The following is a 14,407-nucleotide window of genomic DNA, read 5'->3' on the forward strand; positions in this document are numbered from 1 at the left end:
GATAAACAACTTATTGGCTAGTTTACTTTACTTATATCATACATCACAGCCAAAAATGAGCCGGATAACCCACATCAAAGACAGCCGCACCTCACTAACGCGTGCACACCCACTCTCTCTCTCTCTCTCTCTCTCTCTCTCACACACACACACACACAGACACAGACACACACACACACACACACACACTCTATTTCACAAACATTAAGCTAGCTAACGTTAGTAGCTACTTTACATACCGCGACGTGCTTTTTCAGGTTGGAAGACGAGTGTTTGTAGTCTGTGATGCAATTGGTAAGCACAACAAACATTTAAACTGAAACGAATCAGTTTTTGTGACAAAAATCTCAAACATGGGTTTGAGATAAGGCCACGGGTGCTCATGACGTAGTACAGGTACGGCAATACGACTAAGACAAACCATACGCGAATCAGCAGAAACAGTTTATTTTCTCTGAATTTTGCAAAAAAAAAAAAAAAATCATCAGCTGACGTGAGATCAAAAGTAGCGAGTAACGAGAGCATCAATAGAAATGTAGTGGAGTAAAAAGTACAATATTTGTCCTTCAAATGTAGTGGAGTGAAAGTAAAAGTATCCCCCCAAAATAATACTCAAGTAAAGTACAGATACTCAAAAACTGTACTTAAGTACAGTACTCAAGTAAATTTACTTCGTTACTGTCCACCACTGATACGGTTATAGTGCCAGATGGGAGAAATGCCCCACCACCAAGAATGAACTTCCTCATGGGGAAGCAGATGTAAACAAGATGGAATCTGAAGCAGTGCACCAACTTGCTATAGTGATTCTTTGCAAAAGGCTAAAATAGTCTCGATGTTAGAATGGTTGTGACAAATGCAGACAAATGACAAATGCAGACAAGGGGTTGTTTATTATTCAACAAAAACTGTAGGTGAGATTAGCCTCAAGGACTACACAAAATCGTACTGAGTGGTATATCAGAGGGATCTAACTATATACAGAATTTTGCAATATTGTGATAAAAAAATACTGCAATACCGCTGTGGGACTGTGACGATATCTACCAACCTATCATGTGCTTATTTTGCTCTTAAAGCTCATAAATCTACCAGGGGAAATTGGTATGAATGCATTCTTCTGTCTGTCTTTATCATTGTATTGTTCTGTTTAAACAGCAGAGGGTGCAATCATACCTGCTCTACTCGGCCTCTAATTGGTTTGCTTTGTTGGTTTCATTCTCAGTGCTTGACTCAAACTGTTAGCTAACAGAGAAACTCTGTTTAATGGCTGTTTTTGGCGTTGCTTGAGCTATAGTAACACTCTGACCTCTTCACACGTCACGCTGACCTCTTCACTCATTACCTGGAGCTGCTTTTTGCTGCAAGAGTGTCTCTAGGCTTGTTAGGTGGATCAAGCAGGCTGGGTGGGCTGCTACCAGGCTGCCACTGCCCCAATACCCAGCCCGTCAGCATGTGCCCCAGGTTTCTCCCCCTTCTCCACCTCACATGAGATGGAGAGAGTCACCCCCTCCCAGGTGGGCTGCCTCTCCAAAATAAACCAATAGCAAAGCCCGTTAGCACGTACCAAATAGAAGTAGAGTTAAACATCAATTTAGAGTACAAATTAAGTAGTAAGTAAGTTAGTAATTATTGTAATATAAACATGATCAAATTTGATCTTTTTTTCTGCTTGCTGTGCCTGAACATTGATTACCATCTCCCAAAATGCAGTGGAAGACTGTAATAATAATAGATAATAAATAAACTACTATTAAGTGATTTTTGTCATCTTGTTTTGTCTTGTACAGGCTTTAGGGCTGAGCTGGTCTTTTGTGCAATTTCTATATGCCTATTGTCTTTAACCTGCTGATACAATGCCTTGGTAAATAATAAATTTTTAAGTTAAACAAATCTTTCAATTTTCTCTTCAGAGTAGTCCAGATTGATACATCTAATTGTTGAAATTGACAAAATTTTCTTCCAGGGGGGCATACCCCCGGACCCCCCTAGTTGTACCCGGTTTCTCTATCCATGCAATGTTCTCACCTTTTTCTCCCCTTACCAGTTTGCATGCCTGCCGGTTACTCAAGAGACGGCAGGCAACGTGTGGGGGTTTCCGCACGGCACTTTTATTCATATTAAGCTACTGACCATACCATGCCAGGTCTCTACAGCACTAATGTTATAGTCATACATGTAAATGAACACAGGCCGAGGTTCTTCTACCAACACTTTACAAAATAAAACAAAATAAAAAGGGAAGTCTTCGCTCTGTTGGCGGCATCCTTGTTCTCATAGGGAGCGGAAGTAAAAACCTACTCTTCTTCATCGTATGGGTCACATTACCCATTAAAACAAAAGGAGGTGCCACCTAGTGGCGCTACATTAATAATAACTATGACTGTTAGATATTTCCCCCTGGTGAAAATAAGGCTGTCTTCAGCCGTACACAGCAGAAGAAGTAACCAAGCTTCACTTAGCATTTCGTAATACATAAACTCAATGAAAAGTTAGCCGTAACTAGGGGTGTAACAATACATGTATTTGTATTGAAGCGTTTCGGTACAGGACGTTCGGTTCGGTACAGGGCTGTGCACGGGTGAGTTTCCGGAACAGAAGTTGCGTGTGTTTATTTTCTGCCTGCAGCTACACGTGCAGCCCGTTTACATCATGGCTAATGCTAGCGCGAAACCAGAGCTTGAAGACCCTCCCTTGTCGCTTAAGTCTCCTGCTTGGGAACACTTCGGCGTCCTGGTTAAATATTGCAACAGAGAAAGACGAGGCCAGCACGGTGCAGTTCCGCCGAACAGCTGGAGAAACGAAACCGAGGAATTCCTGTGATAATTACATAATCACACACGACTGCAGTTATACGTGTTATAAACAGAACAACACGAAGTGTTTCCTACTGAAGGATTAGAAGAAGAGCGCATATTTGTTGATTACTTTTTTGAGGTTTTTGTGCTTGTATCAACGCGGAGTGTTTTATTTTGAAAATCAACCGGATGTATTGTTGTTGTTTCGTGTCAGACTTCCGGTCTGTTCTGTGCTAAATTCGGCTGAAGTTCTGCGTTGTGCCGCGGCACTTGAAACGGCACCACCCAAGTGTGAATATCATAAATGACCTTAGTGCAAACGCAGCTGACTTTGGGAAGCAGCCTCTCCTTAACAACTCAGCCCGTATGAACAACACACCAGTGCAAACCTGGCAGAGGGACTTAAAGAGACAGTGAAAATAATTAATCTAACTTATTACCAGGCAGCACTTTACAACAGCATTCTATTTTTTTTTTTTTTTTCATATTTTGTATGATGTTACAATAAATTGTTGGTTTACAAAAGTTCCGAATAAACAACAAGCAAATTTATGTTTTACATTTTGTTCCCGTACCCTACCGAAAATGAACCGAACCGTGACCTCAAAACAGAGGTACATATCGAACCGTGATTTTTGTGTGTTGTTACACCCCTAGCCGTAACACACAGGGTAAGATAGGATGCTCAGCAAACTGATATACATATCATTGGACCGAGTATAAAAGTAAAAGATTAGTCCACATCCCAAAATACAAGTTGGAAAAGTACTGCGTCAAATCCCACTTTTTTTTTCAACAACCACTTATGTAAATCTAACCAGTGGCGAACCCAGAAGGCAAGACACACAATATAAACACAACAAATGCAAAAAAATATATAGCCGCAAGCGGCAATCCGCGGGTTCTAACCTTTTTCGTCCCAAACCAGCCACCCTGAAGCCACCCTGAAGAGGCTTTATTTGTAGAGTACTATTAGGAGGACATGTACAAGAAATTTCAAGTCAATAGCACTCATAGGTTCGTGGGGAGAGCCTTTTGAAGCTTACACTCTTATGTTATAGCGCCCCCATTAGGCCGATTGTGATCAAATGTTTTAAGCAGCATTTGGACATCATTTACGCTAGACCTACCAAGTTTCATGTCTGTAGGTCCTTCTGGCTCACCATAAATGATTAAAAAGCAAACAATGGCGGTTAATGAGGAACAGGCCACGCCCACTTTCACCTATCAACATGGCGGTCAAGATATTAGTTAATAGTCACCCCTAGAGCATGCATACTAAATTTGGTGAAATTCCGTCCAATGGTCTTTGAGATACGCATGTGTGGCATTTATGGCGCCCCCTATGGGTTGAGCTCAAAATGCTTTGGTAGGCAGATTCCCAGTCCCGTTGTGGACCTGCCCACCAAGTTTTGTGATGATAGGTCAAAGGGTGTAGGAGTTATGGTCAATCATTTCTAAGCTCCGCCCATTGCGGATATTAATTGGTCCATGGCGGCCATGTTTTTTGACCAATCTGGCTCATTTATAATAGAAACTTGTCTTGTCATCCCCCTAGGCTGTATACCAAATTTGGTGTTGATAGGGTCAATTTTGCAAAAGTTTTATTCACTTTACTGTTTTTCACATTATGCAAATTAGCAAAAAATCTAGTTAGGCGGACCTATATGGTCCAATGATATTTTTTGTAGAGCACATCGAGCTGCACTTGTGTGTCATATTTCAAGTCAATCGGACTTACGGTGTGAGAATGGTGAATTTCTGAAAAACGCATTTTAAAACCTTAATTACAGCGCCACCATCTAGCCGACTGCGCTCATATTTTAATAAAAGTTGATGCACATCATTTCCAATCATTGGGCCAAGTTTCAAGTTTCTGGGCCATTCCAGCTCACGGGAATTTGAGCTCAAGCGGCAGACAACAAATAATAATAATAACAAACCGGTACAATCTTAGAAGGGTTCTACCCCTTCGGGGTTAGAACCCTAATACTAAACCGGTACAATCTTAGAAGGGTTCTACCCCTTCGGGGTTAGAACCCTAATAATAATAATAAACCGGTACAATCTAATAAACCGGTACAATCTTAGAAGGGTTCTACCCCTTCGGGGTTAGAACCCTAACAATGTAACTCTGTATTGCACTGGTTATCTGCTAGTCATATAAACCAATAAACTCAACAACCCAACTGTCTATTTCAGGTCAAGTCTCCCAGTATGGTAAGTATTTGTCCATCTGTTGTCTGACCAACCAGATGTGATTCGGGGGCGATGTCTTGGTCTTAAGTCATATCGTCCAATATGGTCCGGGTCAGTGTCTGACACAGTCACAGTTCATCACAGTCCATGGGAAATGGGTCAGCCACACCAGGCATGTCACAGTTCATGTCTGCAACAGGGAGGTCAGTCCAGGTGACATGGCAATCACTGTCCAAGTCCCCAGGGTCGTCCCGCTCTGCGTTCACAGGAGAGGTGCCCCTGCTGGTAGAAACTGAGTCCCAAGTGTGGAATGGTTGCAAGTTCACAACATGAAAGACTCCAGCATCCGCGCCAGTGTCCAGCCTAGTCAGTCTATAAATGACATTCCCCAGCTTCTGACTGACCTGAAATGGGCCTGTGAACAGGGGTGCCAGTTTAGCTGTAAAGCAGTGTTAATTTTGTCGGCTATTTTTCAATTTAGTTTTAGTCTTAGTCTTGTGTCAAATGCCCTTATTAGTTTTAGTCAGATTTAGTTAGCTTGTATTCCTTTTTGTTTAGTCACATTTTAGTCGACGAAAAGTCTTGGCATTTTAGTCTAGTTTTAGTCAAAGAAAATCCAAAGTATTTTAGTCTAGTTTTAGTCGACTAAAATCCAAAGTATTTTAGTGAAGTTTTAGTCAATCGTCTTTCTTTAGTCTTTGAAAGCAGATTGACAGTAATGTTAATCACAATTTATCTAGTCAAACCAATAGATTCATTTTAGTCTTTTTCTCACTCATCTCACAAGATTTATGTCATTATTACCTGATGAAGTAGCTCCACATGTTGATTAGGAATGCTACGTTGCTAGAGGAGCAGCTGCAAAGACACGTGTTGCTGCTTTCTGTCGGCCCGTGCCACACCGATGTGAACCAGAAACTCTGCTGACGTGATGTCTGAAGTAAGATAGGTAATAGGTTGCCAAAGATCCCACCAAATTTAATTTTTTTAAGCAGGTAAATCGACCCAGATGAAGCTACGACATCTCAGGAGGGTTAGTACGGTTAATACGTTTTATCAGGCAGGAATACATTTATTGTTAACGCGTGAAATTACTCTGTAGCATGTTTCACCAGAGAAGCTCTATTTGTACTCGCCGCACTTAGTACAGAGCACCGGTGTTGTGTGTGCTCCTCACTCAGGCACACACACACACACACACTCCCCTGGCAGCAGCGCAGGAGGAGAAAAAAACTAAAGTGAAGGCACTTTTTGGATTGTAATTTAAAAGTCTGTGACGAAAAAAGAAAGAGACATTTTATTAAGTTTTTATTTGATTAAGTAGATTTCACAAACAAAAAATGCGTGTTAATTTCGTCACAGTCAGTGTTTAAGGGCATTGATTTCGTCTCATCTTCGTCTCGTTTTCGTCATGAAAAAAAACATTGTTGCCGAATATTTTTCGTCTCGTCTGACAAAATTAACACTGCTGTAAAGTTGGACTGTGCGTCAGATCTAGGGTGGGACTTGGCCCTGACAAGGTCACCAACAGCAAAGGTAGCCTGAAGGCGTCTCAAGTCATAGTAGTGTTTTTGTCTATTGTGACTGTGGTCAAGTGCTGCTCTGGTGTGGTCGTGAGCTTCCTGAAGGGAGGCTCACGCTCAGGCTCCATTGCCATAGTAAACGCCAGTGGGGAGATGGTGCAGCCCGCCATTATGCCCGTCTCCAGGTGCTGCCAGGCAGTTGTACTAGCCTGTGCTGTGACACAAAACTGGAGGTCCTGGAAGTAGGCTTTGACCAGCCTGGTGATGTCCTCTGGGACTTGGAAGAAGTTGAACGCGGTCCACAACATCTCATGAGGCACTGACCCGAAGGCATTGGCAAGATCTAAAAAAACTACATGCAGGTCTTTCTTCTCCTTCTTGGCCGTCTGTACTTGGTGCCAGATGACATTTGCGTGTTCCAGACAGCCTGAGAAACCACTTATCCCTGCCTTCTGCACTGAGGTGTCAACGAAGTTGTTCTTCTGCAGGAATACTGAGAGCCTCTGGGCCACCACACTGAAGAATATCTTTCCTTCCACATTCAGAAGACTGATCTGGCGGAATTGGTTGATGGTTGAGGAATTTTTCTCTTTAGGAATCAGGATCCCTCCTGCCCTCCGCCATGCCTTTTGGTATGATTCCTTTTTCCCATGCCACTTTCATCAGCTTCCAGAGGTACTTCAAGACGCCCGGCGTGTTCTTATAGAGCCTATATGGTATGCCGTTGGGCCCAGGGGCTGAGGCTGTTCTTGCCCGCCTCACTGTGCTCTCAACTTCGCTCCATTTAGAGGGCCTTGTTTCCATCTGGTGCTCAGATGGATGGATTGGTGGCATGTCATCCGGAATGCTGACTGGCACATGCCTCTGTTTGTCTGAGTAGGTCTTCCTCAGGTGCTCCTCTAGTTCCCTTATGGGTGCTTTGAGGGTCCCAGTTTTCTCCTTGACGAAGAGGTTTTTAGTGAATTTGTAGGGATCTCTGTAGAAGGCAGTCCTCGTTCGTTCCTTCTTCTTATGTTGCTTTCTCAAGCATTCTGCACGTCGCAGTGTTGCCAGACGCTGCTTGATGTCACCCTGCAGTGCCTCAAGTCCTTTTCTTTCTTCTTCTGTTGCCTTCTTCCACTGTTTCCTCAGGCACCTTCTTTCCTTCACCAGTCTCTCAATCTCCTGCTGCCTCCTGGACTTCAGATGGGCTGATGACTCCTTCTGTGTCCTCTGGTTCTGCCTTTTCACCCCAAACCTCTCTGCTCCATAGCTGTAGATCACATCCCCGATCCTGTCCAGCTTTCTTCCCGTGCACCCCTTCAGACCTTCTAAGAGATGGACAAGGTCTGTGTCGGTGGATTCCCACTCCTGTTTCTGGCAGGATTTAGGCCACAATATCTGAGGCTTACATCCATCCATCTTCCTCTCTACTGCAGACTGTGGCTGAGTGGGCTCTCGACCGAAGTCCGTTGGTGGATCAGTGCTTGGTTGGGCTTCGTCTGGGGTTCTGATACCCTGTGAACTGTGGTGAGTATCCTGCCACTGGGCTTCACTCGACTGATTTGCCCTACCTCTGAGGAAGTAGTGGTCAATGCGAGGCCCCTTGCTTCGCTCTCTCAAGCACTTTTTCCTACCCTGATGGTTCTTTAGCCCCTTTTCTGAAGTTATCTTTTTCCAGCCACAGATGCAGCTTTGTAACTTGTGTCCTGCCAGTGCTGTTGCTCCTTCAACTTCCATGCTGATCATTTCATTCGTTGTCGTTTCCATTGCAAGGTCCATAGCCGTGTGGTCCGCCGATGAGTCTTCTTCCACCCCTGCTCTCGCAGACTCAAGGGGTATTTTTCCTTTGGAACTTTTCGTAGCAAGTAGTTGGGTGGATCCTAGTCACTGTCTGGCTCCTGCCCGCATGGGTAGCTAGCCCAGGCCAGCCCCGGTGGGGTCTATTTACCTCCTGTCAGCAGTCTCTCCAGGCTGTCACCAGGTCTTTCCCAGGTTGTCATCTGCCCTTTCGCAGCGGTCACTGGTTTTGACACCAGACATCAGACTTCTTAATAGGACTAGTTGTTGTAGATCCCAGAGTAAATTAATCAGCACAGCAATTGAGATCCTCTTGGGTGGGGTGTAATTAGGCACTGATCGTGCGGTGCCACCAGCTCGACACATCGTCAGTTGTGTCACAATGACTTGTGAACAATAAGTTTCACATGCAACAGTTAGAATTCTTACAAAGCTTTATTGTTGGATATATAAACAGTGTGACAACTTGCCAATGTGACAAGATGCCTTGCTCTCTTCTACATGCAGAGTACATTGCAACTTGTTAATCAAAATTATTTTTATTAGAATCAAAAACTGATATAAAGTAGTCGGCTGTTGCCTGGCTTATGAAAAGTTCAGGTTAATGACAGCAGCTGTGTGACATATATTGTTATTAAAAATAAGTGAGAAGTTATCTTCTTTACTTTACTCCATGTTTAAAGGTCCTATTTGTAATTTTGAGTGTCATTCTCAACTCATCAATTACTGACGTTTTGGGATTAATGGACAGGTCGGTCACCACCCCAATGCGTCGGTATATGACAAGTTGGGAAATCCAAAGCATCAGCACGAGTTGTGAATGAGACTCAAAAATTAACTTTTCTTACAGATATGATCTGACATGAATTGGGAGCCAATGAAGTGTGGCTGCGATTGTAATAATATGATAAAAATTAAAACTCTAGCTGCAGCATTCTGAACCATTTGCAGACATTTAGTGCTCTCATGTGGCAGACCTGAAAATAAAGCATTACTGTAATCCAGTCTAGATGAAACAAAGGCATCAATTATGATCTCTGCATCAGCCATGGACTGGAAAGACCTAATTTGAGCTAAGTTGCGTAGGTGGTAAAATGTGATCTTGATAATTTCTCTAATGTGCTAATCAAAAGAGAGGGTAGAATCAAATGTAACACCAAGATTCTTGACAGTTGAACTTGAATAAATAACACGGTTGTCAAGAATAACCATTACCTTATCAAAATGGTGTCTCTGTCAAGCGGTGCCAATGACCAACATCTGAGTTTTATCCGAATGTAAGAGCAGGAAATTCTCTGATATCCATTTTTCACCGCAGACAAGCAGGTCTCTAAATGTGGAATCTGTGAAAGATTGTCTGCTCTTATAGGTACATACAGCTGAGTATCGTCCACGTAGCAGTGGAAATGTATTCCAATAACTACAAATAATTGGGCCAAGATGTGAAACAGAGCCCTGGGGGACTGTATACTTTGCATTGGTAAATATTGTAATATTATCATAAGAATACATAGTGTTCTATGCGATTGATTAGACTTTAGCCAAGCGAGAGCCAGGCCAAAGATGCCAAATTGACTTTTCAAGGTCAATCTAACAGTATGCCATGGTCTTTGGTATCAAATGCAGTGCCGAGATCCAGTAACAGAAGCACCAAGGTAGAGTTTGAGTCCATAGTAGTAGAATGTAATTTACTACTTTCAGTGGAATGACAGGCTCGGAAAGCTGATTGAAAAGGTTCAAAAGATTATTATTAATTGGGTTAAAAAAAGACCCTTAATTGTAAAGACCATACACAATTTAAAAAAACTTTTTTTTCCAATTTTTAATTTTTGTATTCCAGAAAACCTAATATTTACTATTATATCTATGTTAAGTTTTTACTTTTGAAAAAACTATATTTATTCTGTACTCACACTGGTGTAGCAGAACAATGCTAGTCAGATAGCAAAAAAAAAACTCCCACAATCCGTCTTCTGGTTTTGCGGTTTAATGTTTCTGTAAAACTGATACAACACAACAAAAATAACAAATCAATACACATTGTACACGATACATACTGTATATGTACATGAAATGAAGACAAAGCAAAGATTTGCAGCTTTAAAGCGGTCATTAACTTACTGTAGTAGCATATTGCCCTTTTTAGAACAACTATGAATTTTAATCAACACAAAAAATATGAATTTAAACAATATCTGAGTTATACTCATGGACAAATCTTTCCCAAGGCTGTAACATAAAGAAAATGCTGCACACACTGTAGGCTGCTAGCTAATCAACTGAGCACATGGTGAGAAAATGAAACTTAAGATAATTAACTATACCAAAAACTACCAGCTGGTGGCGATAAACAGTTGAGGGATCAGCACAATATTACTCGATTTTTGTTACAGGCAACTTAACTCTTTACAAATAAAGATGTGTGTATATAAATATATATGCACCTTTCCCCAGTAGGGCAGAAATCTTGCAGGCCAGAATGGCAGTGCACCTCATGCCCATGGATGATCGGTACCCTGCAGTTTGGTTACTGCCTGCAATTCGGGGGATGTGTACCGTCAGGGCACTGGCGAGGGTTAGCAGACGCATGCTTGGTGCACTCCCGAGAGTGAGGGCAGAAATGCTGACTGTCGCAGACACCCCTGCCTTGTATTTCCTGAACTCTGTGAGGAGCCCTGTTCAGCAAAGCAAGTCTGCTTGAGACTGCTACGCCTCTCCGGAAGTAGCTGAGCCACAGAACTCGACTGCCCAGACCGGTGTATGGACTGCGTGCGCTGCCTTAGCTTCTAGGCTTCATCCAACGCAGCCTCTGCTGCCAGCTCAAACACCTCACTAGGAGTTATCGCGGCCTCCGAGACCACAGCTCAGTCTGCCAACCCAGACTGGCTAACAGTCTAGCAGCAAGTCCTCAAAAAAGGCTTTAGTTTTTGAGATACCCCTACCCGAGGTAGAACAAAACACAACTGTGCTTTTTTTAATCTTCAGGGTCTCCTATTCATGAAATGGATTGTTGTGAACTTTTATTTGGGGCAAAATTTGTTTTTGGGGGTATTATTTAGAACTACCCCAATCTCTGTAAAACAGACAAATTAGGCCAGTCCGCATAATGGAAAGATGACAAAAAAGCCCATTACTTGAGAATGCTCACTCTTTTCCTACTAATATTTGCTGAGCTATGAACAAGGTGTCTGTCCTACATCACCAGTCAGTCATAAGTTAATTCACTTAAAAAAAATCCTGAAAAATGAACCTGAAAACATAGCTGTAATTTAGGCAGAAATTGCATTTTTGTGGTAATATGAAAGGGGGACTCCTTTACTTTTCTCTCATTTAACAGAAAATCATAAATTCATTTCAAATAAACTATTACTGCATTCCCTAAGATGTTGTTGAACAATACCCAGTGATTGTATGGAGATACCTAGTACAGTTTTATTTTAAATAACATTTCTTTAGACAAACCTCTTCTCTAAAACCAGCCAAATTAGGTCATTCCGAGTGAGTGATGGGTGTTATAATAGCCTATAAGTTAAGAATGGTCACTCTAATGGTCATCATGCTTGGAGAAGAACAAAACTGGTGATTGTATTACATGACCATGTAGTCAGAATGTGTGTAACATCATAAAGTCAAGTTAATCTAAAATTACAAGCCGCTAACACAATAGAGACACAAGCTTTTAATAGAACGTTTTTATTGGAACAATAACACATTCAAATCAGTATCTTCAATGTAAATCAAAGCTTAAGATTGGAAAAGTATAATGAAAAAGTCTTATAGTGTTATAATAACGGTAAAAATAATTCATTTGATATTTATAGTGCAAACTCACAATGCTTTTACTTAATTTCATAGGCACAACAAAGAACAGGATCATATTCGATGTATTGCCTCCTCGGGCTGCCACTGTCCACAAGAACGTTTTGCACGGGCGACCTTCGTGTTGCATGCCGTACATCTTTCAGAATCATATTCTCGCATCATTGTTAGGTGTGATGACACATGTGGAAGTACTCCTGATTTATTATGCAAGCAAAGGAATGTTTGGCTCGTCCATAGTGTACATGCATGCAGGCCATGGAATGAGAGAGAGATATGTCCCCATCAACACCATATCTCAGAAACTTGGAAAAGACATGTCAAGCTGTCTTCCAGCATGTCACGCACTCATTGGCTGCGACACAACAATGTCAGCAGAAGGAGAGCTTGCTAGCTGTTGGCAGCCAGTGAGCAGCAGAGTCCTGCGCTGTGTGGCATATTAGCGGCACATCGAGAAACGACCTTACCGTATCGTTATCAGCCGATTATGATCAGTGTCCGATCTATCAGAACACCCTTATTTCTTTCATATTCTTTTGACAGTTGATAGTATAGAGACAGACAGGACAAGGGGGGGGGGGGGGGGCGGTATGGCATGCAACAAATATCAAATCAGGGATGTTGCCATTATCCACTCAGTCATCGGGACATCCCATGTACACTGTTCATTACCAGCCCCAACAGTATGGCTGGTAATGTGTGTGTGTGGGTTTGTTTGTCATGGCAAATTTGGTGCAAGGAGACATCCATTGTAGCAGGAAGTATCACAAATGGGGTTTTGTATTTTGCCAGGTTTACATGTCTGTGTGTGGAACAGGGCCGGCAATAGGGCTAGCAGTAACTCACGATACAATCAAATTCACAATACACTGCCCATGACAATGATAGTAGCATATTACAGCTATTCTGCAATAGTTAATACAGTGCAAATTAATCATCTAATGCTGCAGCATGATATCTGTCTACCTGAAGAATACAAAAGTCCAGTGCAGGAATGATGTATTTATTCACTGCATTGTTGTGTCAGCGTCACAGAATTTGAAACTGAGATGAAACAATGTATAAAAAGTGCAGTGTTAGCTTAGTGCCTCTTTATCACACACACTGACTGCACCTTGTCAATGTATGCCATCATGCCAATGTGCTGCATGTTTAAATAAACATATCAATATATTGCGCCAGCGTATCAATAATTGTATTTCAAGAGGAATGGTCATGATATATTGCTGTATAAATATTTTGTCCTAGTGTGGACAGATTTTTCCAGTGCATTAGCGTCACAACCATCCTGGAATCAGTCACAAAACCTTAAAGCTGTCGCTGAGATAAAAAATAAAGGTGTTTCAGTACTCATGTAATAATGTAGTAATGACTGCTGTAGATGCATGGGTCAGATGGTGAACAAGTTGACGGGCATTGTGGCTGGTGTAATCCTATTGAAAGATGGTCTTTTGTTGAAATGATTTACTGCATAGGGTTTGGCTTGCATGTTAGCCTGAAACTGAAATAAATTACGGTTTAATTCTTCTCCCTGTTTTCTCAGCCTTTATTAGCAGTCATTTTGAAGAATTGGAACCATTGATGTCTATCAGAATACTTCAAAGCCATCACCTTTGACTTTGGCAATATGGAGACGGCAGGACCTTCTCAACGGACACAGAGAGGACTGTGATGAAAGGGACTACATAGACTACCAACCCTGCTAACACCACTTTCACCCTTTATAGAGCATTAGGTTTAGGACCAGGAGGAAAAACTTTTATTTGTTAATGTCAGCTAATATTGAAGACATGTAAAACCACAGAACACTCCCTGCTACATAACAACTTTTCTTGTAAAATTATCAAACACTGAACTGGTGTGAACTTTTGCTGTGGTTATGCTGTTTAATGAATAAATACTAGGTCCTTTACACGTATAAGAATGTCTTCTTTTTTTTTTGTCTGTTGTATTCTGGAGCCATTGATGTGCATTAATGGATTTGTTCATGCTGCTTGGGGACAGCAAGCTGTAAAGACAATAACAATCACCTTAAAAAGACATCCAGCCGTTCATATCCAGTACACATTAGCATTGATTTGGAGCTAAATTGCTATCCAAAATTCACTCACATTTTGGTTACCAACAACTCCTGAAGAGTCAGGATTAGGGTTTTATCGGGTTCTAAAGCTGCTAGATCAGTGGTAGTCGCACTGTTTTTCTTACATGTCGCAAGCATGGAACAGAAGCTGTGAAATTTTATTTTATTAAATTGTGTTTATTAAAGTCTCTTCTAAAACTCTAGCTTGA

General features: G+C 41.8%; 1 protein-coding gene across 1 annotated transcript in view; it reads left to right on the plus strand.

Annotated features, from left to right (window-relative positions):
* Positions 1-14,033, plus strand: part of LOC311253685 (dihydropyridine-sensitive L-type skeletal muscle calcium channel subunit alpha-1-like) — a 344,036-nt gene extending 330,003 nt beyond the window's left edge. The window contains exon 42 of the mRNA XM_084347719.1: positions 13,662-14,033. Coding sequence (XP_084203845.1) covers positions 13,662-13,671 — 10 coding nt within the window. The 3' untranslated portion in view covers positions 13,672-14,033. The remainder of the gene's footprint in view (positions 1-13,661) is intronic.
* Positions 14,034-14,407: the final 374 nt, after the last annotated feature.

Source organism: Pagrus pagrus (assembly GCF_965226575.1).
Source record: "Pagrus pagrus genome assembly, chromosome: 3".
Taxonomy (NCBI): domain Eukaryota; kingdom Metazoa; phylum Chordata; class Actinopteri; order Spariformes; family Sparidae; genus Pagrus; species Pagrus pagrus.